The sequence below is a fragment of the Caretta caretta genome, chromosome 4 (genome assembly GCF_965140235.1).
Source record: "Caretta caretta isolate rCarCar2 chromosome 4, rCarCar1.hap1, whole genome shotgun sequence".
Classification (NCBI taxonomy): domain Eukaryota; kingdom Metazoa; phylum Chordata; order Testudines; family Cheloniidae; genus Caretta; species Caretta caretta.
In genome coordinates, this window is record NC_134209.1 from 146,868,596 (window position 1) to 146,883,636 (window position 15,041).

At 43.5% G+C, this 15,041-nt stretch overlaps 1 protein-coding gene across 8 annotated transcripts in view; it reads right to left on the reverse strand.

The window, feature by feature from the left end:
- Positions 1-2,708: 2,708 nt before the first annotated feature.
- SLC4A11 (solute carrier family 4 member 11) overlaps positions 2,709-15,041 on the reverse strand; it is a 166,135-nt gene continuing 153,802 nt past the window's right edge. For all 8 annotated transcript variants that reach the window (XM_075128139.1, XM_075128140.1, XM_075128141.1 and 5 more), the window contains 2 exons: positions 13,733-13,902; positions 2,709-10,862 (listed from right to left, as the gene is read on the reverse strand). In XM_075128139.1, coding sequence (XP_074984240.1) covers positions 10,799-10,862; positions 13,733-13,902 — 234 coding nt within the window. In that variant the 3' untranslated portion in view covers positions 2,709-10,798. The remainder of the gene's footprint in view (positions 10,863-13,732; positions 13,903-15,041) is intronic.

The following is a 15,041-nucleotide window of genomic DNA, read 5'->3' on the forward strand; positions in this document are numbered from 1 at the left end:
GGAAGAAGTTTAGGGAAGGAGCAGTGAGGCCAGAGAGAGAAGGCCCAGATTGCTGAGCTGAGGGTCGCTGGGCCGGAACCCAGAGAATAGAGTGGGCCCGAGTGGCACCGAGGCAGTGAGCGAGAGGACTGCCTAGGGCTATTGAGGAGCTAAACCTCCCCTGGAAGGGGGAGGACAGGGACAGGGACAGGGACATGGCCAGAGGGCTGAGCCACAAAGAGGACACTGTGGTTCCTGAGGAGCAAGAGGGGCTACAGGCGGACGGAGTGACGGTGTGCAAACCATGGACAGGGGGGCGTCGGCCTCGAGCTAATCCCCAGAGCACCAGGAGGCGGCACCTGTCTGGTGGTGAGGGGTGCGTCCCATGACAGCTGGAATAGGGGCAGATTTAGGAAATGGCATGTAAAAGGAAGGAGTAGATGGTAATGGTAATGCTTTGTTGCAATGTAAATTAATGGAGATGCTCACAATCCTGAGCAGTTACTGAAGGACATGCCAAAGGACAGTCCAAGCAAAGCAAGGAGAAGAGGTGGCGGTCAACTACAGGCCAGGACATCACAAAATTACATGTTGAATTGCCATAATCCTTGCATTGGGAGCATGACAGGAAAACACCAATTACCTCAGGGGTGGTACGGAAAGCCGGAGTGGAGGAGAAAGATGATGTTGGAACTGAGGATGCAGCAGACATTGCATCATTCTCTAATTAAGGAAGATGAAGCACCAGCATGGGAGGAAAGTCTGGGAGATGGGAAGCTCTTCATATGTCAAACTATAGGCCACGCTGTCAGAAATTCGCATGCGCAGTTCTCTCGACCTCAGTTGTTTCTAATACACCCCTTGCAATTGGATTTAGGGATGAAATTGTGTGCCCTGCCCTTGGGAGGCAGAGCACATGCAGTGCGGGAGGAAGGTGAAGCAAAAAGATTCTGGTCTGTCAAAGGCCAAAATGGATTCTGGTGTAACACAGGCAGCTCAAGAAGCTGCTCCAAGATTCAGCAACCCTGACTGGGCTGCTTCTGAGCAGCACGACAACCCACTGCGACCCTGCCGCTGTTTGAAAGGGGCCTTGCAAGAGTTACCTACCCTAAGGGAATTATTCCGCTGTTGACCAGGGGGCTTTTAGAGCTTGGGACAGGGCGTTCCACTGAGGACTGTCTTGGAATTGCAAGTTATCACTTTAAGAGAGTGTGTGTGTGTGTGTGTGGGGGGGGGGGGGGGAAGAGGGTTTCTGGTCCTGCTTGCAGGCAGGAGGCTGTGTAGGGAAGCATGCAATCAGAGGCAGTCAGCAGCCAACCAGACAGCCTAGAGTATGGCGGGGTGACTTGTGCCTCTGTTTTTAGGGAGGAGCCTGTTTTGTCTCATTCTGATTTTGCGTTCTTGTGCATCATTGCTCTGAATTCTCAGAAACAAAGCACTGTTTTGGTGTAACCTTCCAGCAAGAGAATTTTATGTTTTTACCTAACTTCTCTGTGTTTATGCCTTGACAACAACATTTTTGTTCTGTTCGAACAGCAACCCAGCACAACGGAGTCCTGTTCCATGACTTGGGTTCCTGGGTGCTATAATAGGAATACTACTACAATGGCCCAACCAGGAATGAGAATGTGTGTGGTGTGAGGGGAATCCCTCCCTAAGCACCTAATTAGCAGTGTCCAATTGGATGTGTATTTGCCCATATGCGCATGCAATCATTGCCATTGTGCACAGTGTCTCAGTGAATGGGTGTGTGTATGAAGTGTGTGGGGCACAAACATTTTTTCCCACATCCTTTTCTGAAGGCCAAACTCTTCCCTTATAGATCCTCAATTTTTTTGCCCTTTTACTGACGTACTTAAACCTCTTTGGAATGCTGTTACTCAAAATCACTGTCCTTCACACACACCAAGGAGGATGGTGAATAGCTGCTCCATAGTTCAGCTGATGATGATGGAATGAAATATCCACAAAAGGGTGTCACTTCCATTCTCCCAAATGAATGAATTTCACTGGAAATTTTGTTATTGTCACATTCATCTCCATTTTAGGTTACCAGAGAACACGGCTACCTTCTCATGGGTAACAGAACTAGGCACCTCGTTCAGGATTCATTAGTACATATGCAATATCATAGCAGTGATGTAGGCAGGAGGATGGTCCAATGGTTAGGGCACTAGGGCTTAAGAGATCTGGATTCAACTCCCTACTCTGCCACAGACTTCCTGGCGGGTTTGGGCAAGTCATTTAGCCTCTCTGTGGCTCAGTTTCCCATCTGCAAAATAGGGGTAAATAGCTCACAGATGTGTTGTGAGGCTAAATCCATTAAAGATAAGGAGGTGCTCAGATTTTATGATAATGGGGTCCCTATAAGCAACTCCGGTAGAGAGACGTTATTTAAAAATAATCAGTACCCTGTTGCAAAAAAAGCAAGATTCTCCCCTTGAAATGGTGGCATGTCTACCTTCCACATGCTCCATACAGAAATGCTATTTCAGAGCACAGCATAATTCTGTATCGATGTCTCGTCATTACGGGCTTGATCCTGAAGCCAGCTGACATCATGGGAATACTCCCTATTTATTCAGTTGGTTTCAGATCAGCCCCTGAGCCTTAAGCCACCTTTGTTAAACCATGGTAGTTTGTTGCTGTTTTAGAAGAGGAAATCAGTCCTTAGGAAACTTTAAATCATGAAAAAAGAAAGAAAGGACACATCAGAGCACAGCATAGAAATATATAAACAGTATATTTATCTTTTTATTTTTATGTTTCAAAATACAACAGAGTTCCTTATACAATAAAGGAATGGTTTCCCCCAAGAAGCAACTCTTTTATCAAAAGAAAATCATTCACTGTAATCAACACTAGTTAATATGCATGCGTTTACAATCCTATTTAGCAAGTGCACTATCTATAGGCTCCATCTCTAAATACAAGCCATTTGTGTTTTGCCACTTAAAATATTTATAGACTAGTTCCTAGCCGAGCTGCCAAGGAAACCTTCTGGTCACCAAGTACAGCAATATATTAACTGGCTGCATTCCAAGTGACATGTAGAAAAATAAAACCACCGCTAGCAATCTCCTGGCATGTAACAGATTGAGCTCAGCCGTTTTCCTAGCATTAGCTTGTATGGAAGCAGGATACAGGATTTAAGAATCAACTCTGAATATCTCAGGGAACAGAGAATTAAAGCTCCTCTGTTTTTATGTTCTGGGTGCTCCATGAAGCTTACCTGTATGCCATTACCCTGTATCTCCCAGAAAGCGGGAGCGGAGGGGATTTGTACTCTGTCATTTCCGTACAGGCTCTTTGCAGGTCCAACACAGGCAAAGAGACTTAGCTGCATAGTATAACCTATAGGGGTGAATACTTTAGGGAAGAAAGAATTAAAGGGCAGATTCTGCCTTACCCACATGGCAAAGTGCCAATCTCCACAGTGGAGATTGAGGAATAAGGTACTACTCCGAGTGGGTACGGGGGAGGGGAAAGGGAGAAGAAAATACAGAACACTATTTGTAACTAGAATATTCTTGAAGATCGCTCTAACCCAAGTTACTCAGTTAAACGTGTGCAATTCTGCTGACATTACACATGCTCAGTCAGCTGATGTGTAGGTAGGTACAACTCAAACCTTCCACCAACCGCCATGCTTGGCGAGTGACATGACGGGCTTGTCTGCTTGCCAGACTCTTGCATTTGGATTTCATTTCTCGCTGTTTGGGTCTCTTTGCCATCTGCCAAGTAGGGTCACAGTTGTGGAAGCGCACCTCAGCCTCAATGGTGAGACCTGGACGCTTAAAGTTAGGCTCCTAACTCTGTGTTTAGGCATCTAACTAGAAGTGACCTGTTTTCAGAGGTTCTGAGCACCCACAAATCTCAGTGCAGTCAAGGGGAGTTGCAGGTGCTCAGCACCTCTGAAAAACTGGGTCACTTATTTAAGTGCCCAAGTATGGAGTTAAGCCCCTAACTTCTGCACTCAGGTTTGCAAGGGTGGGTTGTTGCCAACCAGAATTAGCTCCATGTCCCGAATTCAAGAAGTCTGGGACTACAAAATATTACACACTGAAATGGATACATTGATAATTGAAAGGTGTATAGAACATTACTGCTCAGACATGTATTTCACTGAAACAGATACACCGCACGATGAAGTTAATAGTTTATACCGAGAGGGCTGTGTCACTCATTGAACATAATTAATCACGCCCTGAAAATGGATCACCTGCAAACCACGGTACTTAATAACCTACTGTACTAGCTCCTGCATGCATTGGATCAGCTACTTCCAGCAAAGCTCACAGACGTCTCATTGCCCTGCTGAATTTGGTAAACCAAGTCCGGAAACAGATAAATCAGATGTTGAACCTGATGTGCAGATTTTCTGTAGGACCCTGGTCATGTAACTAAGGTGAAGGTATTGTCAGCCAGCTCCTCTCTTTGCGTGTTGAGAACAGAGTGCCAAGGATTATTAACCTAAAAGATTTTCATTTAATCAATTTTCCTCCTGGCTGCCATCTTGCTCAATCACAAAGCAGACAGCACCATAGCAAGAAAGCAGTGCAACCATGACACTACAGGAAGTCACTGGGCTTGGTGCATTTCAAGCTTGAAGTCAAGCAGCAGTTACATTTAGAAGTGTATACTAGGCAGGGGGATTTGGTGGCTATCAACACGTGGGCTCTCAGCTCAAGACTAAGTGAAATGAGCTTGATGATCTAGCTTGGTTCACAACAAAAAGAATCAGCATTACAAATGCCACCATATGCATGTTGGCACAACAGGCAACCTCTGCTCATTGAGCATCCAGGCTTTGGCTCTTATAATGGAAACTGAATTCTCTCACCAGGAGAGGCAGAGACGGGGAGGGAGAGGCAATACATTCCCCAGGACATCATAAATGTTCCATCAAATACAGTTCAGAATCGTACCCAGTTTTCCATGTTCTCACACTTTTCTGTAGAAAAATTATAGATGAATTTTCTTAGCTTGAAGGGCAACCATGCTCATTTGTGAAGAAGCAACAATGCTGGAGATGCCATAAGGATTATGGACACAACACAGTGAAAGAAGAAGGTATTAGAAGATGTCAGGCATTTCTGGAGCCTCTTAAAATATTCTGGCAACCTCCGATATCATCAGCTCTTGACAAAATCCTGGTTGCCAGTTCTTTGCTGTAACTCAAGCCAGGCCTGTAGCCACGGGGATGGGACTGGGAGTTCAAGGCAAGTTTTCTTTAAGCAACTTGATATCAAATTGGCAATGCTATGTGCTTTTCACTTCTAACATCCACAGGCCTCCTTGGAAACACACCCAGGAAAATTAGACAATCACATCACTTCAGTATTTTTGGAAGCTCGGGAGATGAAAGAAAGGCCTGCTCTGGTCAAGAACTGCACTAGAAAGCTAAACATCTAAAGAGGTGTGACATACATCAGCACAACCATCATATAACAGAAATGATGAATGATTCATAATTGTCTGAGATGGCATGAGTTGCCATGCCTATGCCTAGAAGCTAGCTCAGAATTTGTACAGGCCAGCGAAGATTGAGTAGCCTGCTATAGTGACACATTGCCAATGTCTTTGGAATGGAGAGTAGAAGAGTAGATTTTGCCTCTGATGTATGATCCATGGAAGGAATGTGTGATGGTCAACACAAGGAGAAGAAAGAGCAACAATTTAGCAGCAGTAGCTCATGCCATGGTATGGGAAACGGACGTGGCAATTTATTAATTTAAATCATCCCTACTGCTGCCAGCTAGCTTCCAGGTATAAATGCACATTTTAAGAAGTGACCCTCTAACTGTTCTAGGTGACTCTTATCTGTATCTACTCAGACACGTGCAAAGTGAATGCTTAGCAGAAATCTGGAACACGATGGCTGTTCTTGAGGTGAGACCGGTGTATCTTCTCCCAGTGACATTTCTTTCCTCTCTCTTTGAGATGGCAAATTATATATTTGTTCCAATTAACTCTAGATCTACAATCCAATCAGCTTGAACCAAATTCCTGCTTCTCCCAAGATCATGCCGTTGAACTATGTTTTCCTGATGATGGTTTCAATGCCGTGAAATGGAAGGTGCACACCTCTCCAAAAGTTGGCTTAATTTGGTGGTTCAGTTGCAGATGCGTGTTTTAGAAGCTGGGTGCAACAAGCAGATGTTTTTTGTGTGGACCTAATGTGAGATGCAGTGAAGTCAAGGGGAGCAGCACTGGGCTTGTAATGGTCATATTTCAGCATCTTAGTGTATAGTATTTGTTTTTATATTGTATCCCTAATTCATGGGCAGTTCATCAGTGACGTGTGTTTCTCACAGTACAGTTAACTGATTTTACCTTGAGATGTTTCACCAAGTAGCGTGTTTGGCCAGAAAGTAGTTTTAAGTTTTCTATGTCACTACCCTGACAGTGACCTGGTGGTATGTAACCAGCTAGCTTTTAACATCCAATAAGGCTTTCAAACTTCGCTACTGCTTGGTGGAGATTTGTGTGTGTTAGTTTCTGAGCACATTGTACCCTGTTCAGCAGCCCGTACAGCACCAGTGTTCTTTAATACACACAACAATCCTCAACATATCCATTTCAATGCGTAACGTATCAACAGCATTTAATCAGCTTTAAAAAGAACTTTCAGACCAGCAGACCTATTTATCAATTAAGATTACATCTCTACCTGATCAGGATGACTTCTAGCTATACCATTAAGTGCCTACAAGCTACAGCCTTTAAAAAAAGTGTATTATATTTCCCAGTACCCTCATAATTTTGGCAGATGTTGGCAACTAATTTAGGTTACAGAAATCCAGTCATTTCACAAGCATTTACTGCCTTCTGACTCCAGCAGAATACAGCATAAGGCCCTCTTAATTAACAGCAATCATCATCTTTTCAGATCCAGTTCTTTGGCAATATTTATACATAACATTGTGCATATCTATCTAAAGAGCTTATAATAAAAGATAACTTTTGGTTATTACATTCTAATGGTCTTAACCTTCACACAGGTATTAAAGTGCAGAAATAGTTCTGTTTATCAAACTCTCTTTTCTTAGTTAGCCTACTTCCTGGAAATGCCTGCTTATGTCAGTAAAAAGAGAAGCAAAAGAACTTTCATTTGTAACAGGAAGGGAAAGGTACTTGTATGAAAATCCTGACCTTTTTTGGTCTGAAATAGGATCATCATTACCAGTATCTTGTGAGCCTTATGTAATTCAAGAGACATTCCGACATAGTCCAGCTTTTCATCTGATACCCACAGATTAGAATGTAGGCCCAGATCCTCAGCTAGCAAAAATAGGAACAGTGCTATTGACCGTTGATGATTTACATCAGTTGATTCCCTGGCCCACGATTTATATAGTGAAAACCCTGAGGGGGGGGGTATGGGGATCTAACAGTCATGTTTATGCTAAAAAGAAAATACACGTGAGACTGAAATTACATCACAAACTGTTCCAAAACAACAACTTAACATAAAAGTAGTTAGGGGGCTTATTTTAGCTGTGAGGGTTAAATTACCTCCAATCATGTAACAACTTGTAACAACTTCTATATTTTACATTGCTTAACTCAGCAACATTTGTCACTGCATCTGGATTGCTAATTTCAGAGAGACAGAGAAAAGTAAAGGGCTTTTTTGGTTCTTTCAAGATGAAACTGAGAAAGAGCTCATTTAAAATATTTTACTCCTGCAAGGGCTTTTGTTAAGTGCAACATACATAGTCTGTCAATGCAAAAATGACAGCTTGTGGTATCTCATGTCAGTTTACAAGGCGAACAATGAACCCTCTGGTAGCTGTCCTATTGCACAAAGTTTTTTAGGGTTTTCTTTTCTGTTTAGCTCTACAGTATTTTAATGCAGTTTGCAGGTATGCTTCTAGGCTTTTCTGTAACTAGATTTTTTTTATATAGGTGTACAGAGAAATCCACCTCCTGTGCAGAGGGTCAACTCAAGACCCACGGACCACTTGCTTTCCATGAGACTGCACAGAGATGAATTTCACCTATTCACTCGAAACAGCTGCTTTGCACACAGCATTCACGCCCCTCTCCCAGCCAGGGGGAGTCCATCCTGTGCTTTAAACCCTCTCTTGCACAGCGTCTGATTTTTCACCGCGTGAGGTCTGCTGCTAGGAGCCCAAACACCGGGAGCCCAGGCACCAGTGACAGAACACAGCCCACGTGTCGTCAGAACGCCCACGCTTTCAACACGCCAAAGTATTTAAGGACACCCAGCCTTCTTTTCAGGGGGTCTCATTTCGATGCGTTTCACACTGGGCAGGAGGGACTTTGTTTAAAAAGGGTCAGATGATTGTCTTATTGCAGTTCGTATCTGAGCACGGCTATCAGTACTGTTCTCTTTTTGAGTCACCTCGCCTTTTTCGTGTGGACTGGCCCAGACAACACAGTCTTGTTTGCTGAACATTCACCTCATCTTTAGGGACTTTAATTTGAAACCTCTGCAGTGACTCCAATAAGATCTGATTCCAGGATTAAGAATATTAGTCAATGTGCATAATTTAGTTGCCTTTAATTCTTATCTTCTTGTTCTTGATCATGCAAATAGTGTCAGACCTGTTTGTTAGTTAGCCATGTTTGTTACTACGGCGATGTCTTTTTGGCATGTTAAGACATTCCTAGTGAAAACAAATTAATGGCAATGCCCACGTTTCATTTATTAAGAGGGCCAAATTTAGGTCATGCCCTTTACAGCGCATCTGCAGGAGTTGAGTAGAACATAAGGTTACATTTTCAAGGTAATACAATGCTGCTTAGATGGCTAATGAAGTAGAGAATCTATTTCCCTGCAATTACTGTGCTAAATGTTTATCCCCGACAGTAACAAATACATCCTTAGGAACAACCTGGTGCTCCTTCACTGGATTGTCAATGAGAAACTTCAAAGAGAAACTGAACACTCTGCTCTCAGTAGTTTCCTTCCAAGCTGTAGGCAATTGCATGATGATGGAATCCCTTTGGGGGTTATTAAAGGTAAACTAATTATTGAATGAGTTATTGAGTTTGGGTTTATAAGCTTGGTTTTAGCATATGAGCTTTCTTCCCCAGTTCCTCTCATTAGTGATGGAAAGATGTGTTTTACACTTCGTAAAGAAAGCCAAATCGCCAATGTATTCTCTCCGATAAATCTCACCACCAATTATTGTGCAAACAATTTGCTTGAAACAACACACTTTTCTGCACTAATCTACTGTCTGTTTGCATTTATTGTAATGTGATCCTAATTTTTGCTTTTTAAAATCTATCTTCATTGCTCCACTTTCTTTTCTTGTAAAGTTTGCCCCTAGCTGCACTACAGATCAATGTGGAATTCGCTAAAGGATAGCTTGTTTCACAGTACTTCAAGTATAGAAAAACTGACCACAATACCAGCTAAATTAAATAAACCAAAAGATAAAATAGATAGCAGGAGAGTCAGAATTCATACAGAAATATAATGTAATATCTGGGGGTGGGGGAAAACGGGAGGTAGCTACAAAACTGAAACAGTGAAGTGACAAACAGAAATATTGATTAGGAAACAACCAACGTTCACTACCTACTGTACATTAAAATTAAATGGAAAATTCACATGTCGGAACGCATTCAGACAGGGTGATGCAGGTCACAAAAGCCAAAGGACTAGAGGAAAATGAAGGAATGTTTGAACTTAGCAGTATGTTTAAAAATAATAATCAGTAATTGGGTTAATGCAGTTTGACACACAAGGGCTTTGAATAAGAAAAAAGAAGCACTGAAGCAAAGAACAAATGTATGTCAACACAGTACAGGTAACACTGATTGCACAAGAACACTTTCAATATCTTGAAAGAATATGCCTATATATCCAATATATGTATAATATATATGCAAAATATATACACAAATCTAAATTATGTATGTATATATGTACACATGGGCAGTTCTGTACATATGTATATGCGAACATTAATGCACATGACTGAATTTGCGAACATTAATGCACATGACTGAATTTTGCCACATTTCAGCATCCAGGTGAATTTGGGCACAACCAAGAAGCTTGCTGCTGTACAGACCTACAATTCTATATTTGATTACTGAGAAGTAACAGTGTAAAATAGCTTCAACTAATTCCCAAGCAGCTTAGACCCAGTTGTAATTACATCAGCATCACGAAGTGAATCCAACCTCTAAACATTTCTGGTACATATGAAGAAATTAAACAACACACAATCTACAGCTTTAGAAGAATCAGCACAACCCTATTCTTTTGCTTCCCAGCCCATCCACTAATCAATAACTTGACGAGATCACTACACGTCTCCCCTGATATAGGGCTATCCTTTTGGAAGATGAACTGGAGATATAGGTAATTGCATTAAAGCTCCAAATTATTCCGTAATTCTGTAAAGCAAGGGTTGATTACTGTCCTTACATATCAATAGTGTTCTGGGAAAAGGGACACAGTGTATAAAAAAGGGATCCCCCTTAAAAAAGGGCATGTGAGGCAACCCTAGCACAGTACAATCCAACAAGAGAAACACATTGATCTGTGGGATTTCAAGTTTTAGGATGTAGAAGGTAACATTTCCATAAAGCCGGCTTGCCTCAAAACTCAGAAGATGACTGCCCTCTCAGTCAAAGACTGTTTTGATCTGAAACTTGAATGGCCTATTGGTCTTCAACCATGTATCTCCAAGTGCCAGACTAGAGCAGAAAGAAAGTCCTGGAGGTTCTAAACAAAAGAGAACTTCAGATAAATAATTCTACATCTCAGCAAGGCTGCCATTTCCTTTTGATTTGAAAAGCGGTTCGCTGTTCTGAGAGCAGAGATTCATTTTTAGTGCTCCGCGTCCATAGCATCTAGGTATTTTGCTTCAATGATCCTAGGAAGCAGGTTATACCTACGAGTGAACAACAGAGATAATTAGATACAGGCTACTGCTGCAATAAGGGTTATGTTCATCCTTTTCCAGGCTCTTCGGAGCTGGGCATGTCTGGGGCAATTCATACAACTTGCTGATTTACATCAGGTTTGTCAAGCTGGAGTGAAAACACAGCCATGTTTGCTCACATCGCTGGAATCCCTGAAACAGCTGTTATTCAAAAATCACAAAGCAGGACCCAAAACATTATGAGACTGGCTTAAAAGAGGATGACATTTTAAAGAAAAGAATACATTTGGGTTCCTTTTACTCTTAAAAGGACCCAAATAAACAAAAGTAAGCTAAGATTCTCAGACTCTCAATGCCTCCAAGAGCTGGGGCTTTAAGAACACACACCAAATATTGCTTGTGAGAGCTAGCACCACTGCTTTTACATTCACTTGTCTTTTGCTACTGCCCACTCCACTGCGTTCGACATGTCTTGTCCCTGAGGTGTCTTTGGGGGAGGGTTTGCCTTATTTCAGGTTACAACCAGGACCCCATTCTGCTGGGCACGGTACAGATTGGGGCCTCTGGAATCTACTTAATAATGATATTTCCTTTGAGTGAAACAAACACTAAGTGGCACCGCAGTCAACATTAAAAAGCTTTCTCCTTCATCTATGCTACTGGACATTTGTAGATTAATCCTCTGCTTCCTTAACAGCACAGGAAGTTACTTTTCAGCTATTTAAATAATAAAGACAACAATTTAATAAGCCTGGTTTAGATTTAGAGCTCCTCAATAGGTAGCCAGGAAAGGAGGAAATTTCAAATCTCACTAACTGCAGTGCAATGCCCTAAACTCCTCAAATTGATCGGACATGAGATAAACACTGAAAAATGAAAACATCCTGGAAAACACAAACTGTGTTTGATCTAAATTCAATTCACGTTGTGAAACACAAATGATTGTGCGAAGAAGAAAAGGGATACTTAAAATACTCTCCTACCCATGGGGATTACAGTGCCAGAGAAGTCATGTTTAGTCAGCAGCATCCATGCTTCCCCAAAGCTCTGACCCCTGCTGAGAATTGTGAGAGCTTTAGGAGAGGTCACATTTTCTCTGAATGGTATATTCCGTTACAGCCAGGGTAGAGTTTCCCAAAATAATTACTTCTGGGGGCATTCTGTGCCAAAAAAATTAAAAATTCTGCGCACAATATTTTAAAATTCTGCAAATTTTATTTCTCAAAATAACACTACATAATCACGCCAGTTTTGATTATTTTGGTAATTTATTTCAAAATACCGGTCAGCAAGTATTTCTGTAAGAATATGGACATGCACAAAAATTCCCCCAAGAGTAGAGAGTCAAAGAAACCCCCTATGACAACCAGTTCTTGTTTCTCTGCCCCCTTCTCCCCACTTGAGCCCAGGGAGCCAGACACCCACACCCCTTCTCCCCAGAGCCCAACTGTGCGGCCCCCCCGAGCCAAGGGATCCAGAGGGAGATACAGCCTGATGCTGGGTCCCAGGCTTGCACAGTTTCCTGCGCACCGCCGTCTCCTTCCCTGAGGGCATGCTGGGAACTGCAGCTGCCAGGAACCCTCTAGCTCAGTGGTTCCCAAACTTGTTCCGCCGCTTGTGCAGGGAAAGCCCCTGGCGGGCCGGGCTGGTTTGTTTACCTGCCACGTCCGCACGTTCAGCCGATTGCGGCTCCCAGTGGCCGCGGTTCACTGCTCCAGGCCAATGGGGGCTGCGGGAAGCGGTGCAGGCCGAGGGACGTACTGGCCGCTGCTTCCAGCGGCTCCCATTGGCCTGGAGCAGCGAACCGCGGCCACTGGGAGCCACAATCGGCCGAACCTGCGGACGTGGCAGGTAAACAAACCGCCCCGGCCCGCCAGGGGCTTTCCCTGCACAAGTTTGGGAACCACTGCTCTAGCTCCCTCTCCCTCCCCCATCAGTATCTTCTGTGTGCAAGCTGGGCTCTGCCGAATCCAGTGGTCCCTAGTGGCAGCTAGCAGCACTGCAGCCCATTTCTGTGTGGGCAAGGAAATTCTGCGTGCAGTGTTAATTTCCTTGTGTGACCACTCAAGCCAGTGCAGAACATGGCACAGGATCACAGAGAAATCTAAGGGCAAGTCTACGCTACAGTGCTACATCACTGCAGCTGCCGATGGAGGAGTGCTCTCCCGTCACTATGACTCCACCTTGGCAAGAAGCGTAAGCTATGTTGGCAGAAGAGTGTCTACCGCCGACATAGATTCATAGATATTAAGGTTAGAAGGGACCATTATGATCATCTAGTCTGACCTCCTGCACAACGCAGGCCACAGAATCTCACCCACCCACTCCTGCGAAAACCTCTCACCTATGTCTGAGCTATTGAAGTCCTCAAATCGTGGTTTAAAGACTTCAAGGAGCAGAGAATCCTCCAGCAAGAGACCCGTGCCCCATGCTACAGAGGAAGGCGAAAAACCTCCAGGGCCTCTTCCAATCTGCCCTGGAGGAAAATTCCTTCCCAACCCCAAATATGGCAATCAGCTAAACCCTGAGCATATGGGCAAGATTCACCAGCCAGATACGACAGAAATTTTTTTCCTGGGTAACTCAGATCCCACCCCATCTAACATCCCATCACAGGCCATTGGGCTTATTTACCATGAATATTTAAAGATCAATTAATTGCCAAAATCATGTTATCCCATCATACCATCTCCTGGTGTGGACAGCGCGAAACTTGTATAGCTCAGGGGGTGGAGGGCTTTTTCACATCCCTGAGCAAAGTAATTTAGATCAACTTCAGTGGTAGCGTATACCTGCCTTAAGTAGTATGTAGTTGCCTAGTCAGAAGCCAAACAGCTTGGCCACTCAGGGAGGTGTCTTTAATACAGAGACTGACTTACCTGATTGGGATCATTCCTATCATAATGAGAGGAAAAATCATCTTCATGTACGGTAACGGTGACATCCCAAACCCACAGAGGATGAGGAGCTGAAGAACCTGTAAGCCTGTGAAATAGTGGATCTTCCTCTGAGGGACCCTGCGAATGTAATGCGTTGGAGGGTAAGCCGTCTGTGAAAGAGAAAAGAGGTATATGTCAGACAGCAATAGACAAATCAGTCCAGGTGGGAATAAAGTATAAGAAGTGTGCCCATTAAAGAAATTATTTTTGGGAAACCATCAACACACAGCTGTAAGCGTTCATTTCACACATCAGGTCAACAGGTAGATATCAGAAATACACAAATGGCACTGCAGATGTTGAAGGACTTTCTAAGCTGAGTACTGGCCTGTTCCTTAAGCCAAAAGGGCTGAACTAAGGATTTCAAGGGTTAAAGCTAATACCTCCGGCTGTGGTACTGGCAACAGAACACAGAGAATGACTGGGCAATAAAAAATGGGGGAAACCAGAGATAGACTTGCCTGGAGGAACATCTGGAGCACAAGAAATACTGATATAAATGCCATAATTATATTCCCTCGTGGATGATTAGCAGCACTGTGTAGCAACATGTAAAATATCCGGAGGCGAGGGAGAGTGTGTGCATCACGTGGTGATGCCGTGTTAGGCAGATCTGTTTGTGTGCTGCTCCCCTTTCAGGTTGTTTTTTATGTTTTAACAGGCTCTTTACCATTTGAGAACTTTCCATCTTCTCTTTAGGGGGCAGACTTCAACCCAATCTGAGATAGAGCAACTGTGGCATTTAGCTGGGAGAGGCTAGAAGAGACCCCACACAAGCAGAATGCAATGTAGTGTGAGTAGGAGTGACTAGCCGCTGATGCTGATATTGACGAATGGATCTAGGATCGCAGCATGAGTTATGCAGGTTTCCTAACCTAGGCACAGCAGTCTAATCTGTACTAAAACAGATATTTATTATTTGTACTATCAAAGCACCTAAGAGCCCCCGTCTTGGGCCAGGACCCCACAGTGCTAACTGCTGTACAAACGCAAAATAAAAAGACCGTCCCTGTCCCAAACAGCTTACAACCTAAGTATAAGACAAAAGAGAACAAATAGAATCATAGAATATCAGGGTTGGAAGGGACCTTAGGAGGTCATCTAGTCCAACCCCCTGCTCAAAGCAGGACCAATCCCCAACTAAATCATCCCAGCCAGGGCTTTGTGAAGCCTGACCTTAAAAACCTCAAAGGAAGGAGATTCTACCACCTCCTTAGGTAACCCATCCAGTGCTACACCATGCTCCTAG